Source organism: Myotis brandtii, unplaced genomic scaffold (assembly GCF_000412655.1).
Source record: "Myotis brandtii unplaced genomic scaffold, ASM41265v1 scaffold97, whole genome shotgun sequence".
Classification (NCBI taxonomy): Eukaryota; Metazoa; Chordata; class Mammalia; order Chiroptera; family Vespertilionidae; genus Myotis; species Myotis brandtii.
The window spans coordinates 1,075,337-1,080,596 of record NW_005372020.1 but is presented as its reverse complement, the minus strand read 5'-3'; the positions used below and the strand labels follow the sequence as shown (position 1 = coordinate 1,080,596).

General features: G+C 57.8%; 1 protein-coding gene across 1 annotated transcript in view; it reads left to right on the top strand.

Moving 5' to 3' along the window:
- Positions 1 to 5,260, top strand: part of ATP6V0A2 (ATPase, H+ transporting, lysosomal V0 subunit a2) — a 21,794-nt gene that overhangs the window by 2,856 nt on the left and 13,678 nt on the right. Inside the window, 4 exon segments of the mRNA XM_014533348.1 lie at positions 273 to 339; positions 4,039 to 4,117; positions 4,489 to 4,586; positions 4,834 to 4,971. Coding sequence (XP_014388834.1) covers positions 273 to 339; positions 4,039 to 4,117; positions 4,489 to 4,586; positions 4,834 to 4,971 — 382 coding nt within the window.

Sequence of the window (5,260 nt, the reverse complement as noted above, 5' to 3'; positions counted from 1 at the left end):
GCTGCGGCTCAGCTCAGGGTCCCCGCTGAGTGAGCAGCGCCCCGTGAGGTCCTTCTCGGCCTCGGGTCGTGCCATCCGACGCCCCTGTGCCGGGCACCGGGCCGGGCGGGGGAGCACATCCGACAAGGCCTCCCTCCCCGAGTCCCATCTGGCGGGGGACAGAGATCGGACACACCAATCCACACACAAGACAATGTTTGCTGAGAAGATAAAACGGAGTTGGTGTGAGGGTGGCTCGGCTGGCGGGGGTCCAGGTGGGCTTCTCGGAGGAGGTGGCGTTTGGGCCGAGACCTGACGGGAAGGACCCGGCCTGGGCAAGATCGGGGAAACGGGTGGCAGGTGAGCTCAGCGCCTGAACTGGCAGCCAGCCAGCAAGGTGCGGGCTCCTCCAGGGGAGCGATTTGTGTGGGTTTTGTTCGCTGATGTGGGACGGTGCCATGGCCTGGCAGGGACGGGGAGCGCCGTCAGTATTCGTTGAATGGACGCTGTCTCCCCAAGTGACAGTGAGCACTTGTTTGTGCATCTGTCTATCCGTTTGTCTCCGCCGAGGACCGTCAGCCCCCACGGTCAGGGCCTCTCCTCCCCGGTCCACTCCTGATTCCCCAAGACTGGGGACAGCCCCTGGTTTGTGGCACTAAAGGGCGTTTGTGGAGCGACCGGGCACGCCTGTACGGAATGTGTGCTCTGTTCCAGATGCCGGCTTGGGTGCTGGGACCGACTGGGTGGCCAGCCAGGAGGACAAGGTCCTTGTGTTGTGGCTCACAGCCTGGGAGGCGCCGGGCAAACACACCGATTACGGAGGGCGACGGGGAGAACAGGGTGTGGAAGGGAGGTTGGGAAGCAGGACCGAGACGTGCTGCTGGGACGGGAAGTCACGGACGTGGAGGTTTTATTTCCTGGGCCACAGCCTTCCTCCCCTGGTGGCTTCCCCTCATCTTTCCGGGGCTCCTTCATTTCCAAAGGGAACACCCCTACCGCGTGCTGATGCCGCTGGGGAGAGAACCCCGAGTGACGGGCAGGCCCTCTCTTCCTGGTTCCGGGACCCACTTACCTGGTGGGTGCTGGGCTGACCCGGGAACACGCTCCCTCCTTCACAGCAGGTGGATGTGCTCCATCCTGTGAGTCCTCGGGCCCCGGGGCGTGTCAGGCTCCAATCTCAGAGGCTTGAACAAATGCCCCCGTCGTCGCTGCCAAGATTCGAGTTTCACTGAGTGTCATTACAGCCTGACACTCGGCGGGAGGAAGCGAAAGTGCGCTCATCCTCTCCCAGGAGGAAACCGGACCAAAAGGAGCTCTTCCCGGTGTGGGGCCAGGTTTTCCGAGCTGGGGGTGTGTCTGTCTGTCCGTCCCTGTCTGTCTGTATGTCTGTCTGTGTCTCCGGTCGGCTGCCAGGCAGCATGGATGCCAGTGCAGGAAGTTCCATCCCGGCTGACGGTCCCCGGCTCTGTTCTGGGGTTTCTTACTGACCTCGGCTTCACCAGATGGGACCCCTGACCTCTGACTTGGTCTCGGGCTTGGGTTGAATAATTTTCCCCTTTTCATTCAATAGCCCTTCTGAGGGGAAGGAGGCGGGGCCTGGGTTTCCGTGGCGACAGCAATGAGAAGGCCTGGATGAAAGCGAAGTTATTTAACCTGAGGGCTCAGGGACAGCCGGAGTCTGCCCTTTGTCACAGTCCCAGCCTCAGAACAGTTTTCACCTGTAGGCAGTCCCCGAGCTGCTGGGAGTGGAGTGGAGATTAGTAAAAAGAGCACCAGGCAGCCTCTGCCACTTTTGTTTTTTAGGTTTTTATTGATTTTTGAGAGAAAGGAAGGGAAAGGGATAGAGAGAGAAAAGCACCGGTGTTAGAATCACTGATCGACTGCCCTCCTGTATGTCTCCCGTTGGGGATGGAGCCGGAAAACCGGGCCTGTGCTCTGACCGGGAATCGAACCCTGACCTCCTGGTTCATAGGTCGACGCGCAACCCCTGAGCCCCGCCGGCCAGGCCCTCTGCCGGTTTTCTGAGGTTAAATGTTAGTCTTCCAATGAATCTACGTTTACAGGTTCTTCATATCACTGGCCTGGAATGAGGGCGATGTTGCCTCCCTAAAAAGAAAAGAGAAGTGAAACTTTGTAAAAGAAGCCACGTAACAGGAAACACACAGTGAATACCTGTGAGACGGTGATGGTGGGATGGCCAACCCGATCCGCGTGTCAGGGCCAGGCGCCGGCCTCTTCCTGAGGGTCTGTCTGCAGAACCACGGGGTCCGATGAGCGTTATTGGGTTTGATGTGAGGAAGGAAAACCTGCAGCTGAGAAGCGGGTGGTTGGCAGAGGCTTGGGCGCCTGGCTCCCCTGTGGCACTCAGTTCCGTCGGGAAGACCGTGTCTGAGTCCCCAGGAGCTGGACAGGGGCTACGTCAGGTCAGCGTGAGTCCAGGAATGGGTGGGAGTTGACAGACAGGTGGCATGAGAAGTTGTCTTCCTTGTGGGTAATTCTTTAAAAAAATAACTCAACATGCTGAACAAGAACCGAACCTCGGGGTAGAGACTCTCGTGCCGAACTGCTGTCTGATTGTTTTCTTGAGTGTCCGCTACAGATGCAGGAATTCGTGCCCCAGTGCCTTTCCCCATGAACGGAAACCGAACCTGACCTCCGAGTTCGTAGGTCGGCGTTCAGCCACTGAGCCACACTGGCTGGGCTGTGATTTTTTAAAAAAATTATCTTTACTGTTGAAAGTACTACAGATGTCCCCCTTTTCCTCCCATTGACCCCCTCCATGCCTCCCCCCCCCACCCCAGGCCCTCACCACCTATTCACGCCCCCACCCCCCCCTCGCTCCTCCCAGGCCTTCTGGCCTCAACCCACAGGAACATGCGCTCTCCCCGTTCTGGGGCCAGAACCTGAAATCAGGGTGTCTAGGGTTGTGCTCCCTGGGAGGGTTCCAGGGGAGGGTCCTTCCTGCCTCTTCAGCTTCTGGGGGCTCCTGGCCGCATCCCTTCAATCTTCACGTGGCCCCGCCTCCGTCCTCACGTGCCCACGCTCGCGTGATCATGTGGCCCCACTCCCTCGTTCACGTGCCCACTTCCGGCTGTTCACGTGCCCCACCTCCTTGAGACCGTGGCTGGTCTGTTTCCGGGTCCCTCCTCCCTGGTCGGCCCCTGCTCTCACACCGTCCACAGTCCCTTTGCCAAAGTCCTTCCAGAAAATCGTGTGCGCGTCTCATCTCTTTCCTGCTGGGACTGTGATGCTGGGATTGGGAAGGAGACAGGAGAGCAGTGGCCTGGCCGGAGTTGGTGCGAGGGGTCCCCAGAAGGCGAGGACACTTAAAAATCATAACCACAGTATCATCAGTTTACCCAAGCTCTTTAATAATTTCTTGCTATAATCAAATGCCATAGTCACTTCAAACACCATTTTATAAGTGTATAAGTCACATGACTAAGTCATAACTTTGTACAGCTTTATTGATGTGTGTATTGAAATCCACTCATTTCAAGCGCAGTCACTGACTTTTAGGAAGTGTGCGAGCCCAGTTTCAGGCGTCCCACGCCGGGAGGGGAGCCCCTTCCCGCGGCCGCACTCAGCCCCGCGGGTTGCCCTCTCTGGACGTTTCATAGAAATGGGGTCGCACAGTGTGTGCCGTTTGTGTCCTGTCACCCCCCAGAGTCCTCCGTGACGTTCCATGTGTCAGCAGCTGGTCCCTGCTCCTTGCCGAGTCCTACTCCACGGGTGGGCGGGCTCTAATTCCTTTCTTCAGTTTTCCGTGTGCATGCCGTCTCCATATCCCGGGTGGATGTCTTCTAGAGAAGTCTTTGTCCGGATCCACGGTTTGGGCTGAGGTTAAATTTCTCCGTGGGATGTTTCTGGGCCGAAGGGCATTTTTCAGGTGTTTCTGGTAACAGCTGCCAAGCGCTTTCCAGAACAGCTGTGGCCGAGAGCGCCCACTCAGTAGTCCACGGGGTGCGCTGTTCCCCAAACCCTTGCCAATGATATTTTAACGTCAAATTCATTGTTAAACTTTAGGTGTTGAAAGAACATTTTTGATTCTTTTCTCAGCTCAACCAGAATGTAAGTTCTTTCCAAAGAAAATTCGTTGGCGAGGTGAAGCGGTGTGAAGAGCTGGAGCGGATCCTGGGTGAGTTTATGAGAATAACCCGAGCAACCCTTTCCCATAAGCACCCTGTTCCCTTCAGAACAGGAGCTAGAGATGAGTAGGAAGAAGAGAAGAAAGCGCCTGTCTCCTCCCTGCCCAGGGGCCAGCCCCTCATGGAGGTTCAGGTCACAGCCGCACTGGCTTCTTTTCATCTGCAAGCCTCAGGGCTACACCCATCAACTGACGGGTCACCCTGTCGTCCCACCTGCTGCTGTCCAGGCAGCGCCACAGCAGGTGGCCTCTGAGTCCGTGGGAACCAGACGTGGATGGTCAGACACGCAGGGAAGTGGGGATGTGAAGTATTGCCACCTGCGCGGTGTGGAGCCTCACTCGCTCCTCGTTGGCTTCCGCAGCGTACCTGGTGCAGGAGATTCACAGAGCTGACATCCCGCTCCCCGAGGGCGAGACCAGCCCCCCTGCCCCGCCTCTGAAGCAGGTCCTGGAAATGCAGGTAACGCGCCGCCCTCAGGGCTGTACCTCCTCGCTGTCTGCTGCCTGGTCACCTGCCCGTCCTCTCAGAGCCAGAGGGCGCTCACCCCAGACAGGCGACCTGGGTGGTGTGGCTCAGCGGGCGGCATCATCCCCTGGCCTGGCTAGACTCTGGCTTTTTAAAAGCTCCGCTGGTGGGGGTCCTGGAAGGAGCTGGGGCGCCGCCGGGGCGCCGAGGCGGGTGCTGAGCAGCTGCGGTTCCGTTGCAGGAGCAGCTGCAGAAGCTGGAGGTGGAGCTGAGGGAAGTCACGAGGAACAAGGAGAAGCTGAGGAAGAACTTGCTGGAGCTGATCGAGTACACGCACATGCTGCGGGTGACCAAGACCTTCGTGCGGCGGAACGTGGAGGTGCCGTGGCCTGGCGCGCCGGGAAGCCTGTGTCTGTGAACGTCTCGGGCCTCGGGTCTCGGTGGGGTTGGCAGTTCCTGCCAGTTCCTGCCGACGACGTGTAGCTTTTGCCAGGAGATGTGTGATCTCAGCCTTATTTTTCAGTTGGAGGATCCCACACGAGAAAAAGCGTCAAGCCTTTTCCTGTGGTGGTTGCTTTTAGCAATAACAGTAGCTCCTACTTGTTTTTGTTGTTTGTTTTGAATTTATCTTTATTGTTGAAAGTATTACAGATGCCCCCTCTCTCCCC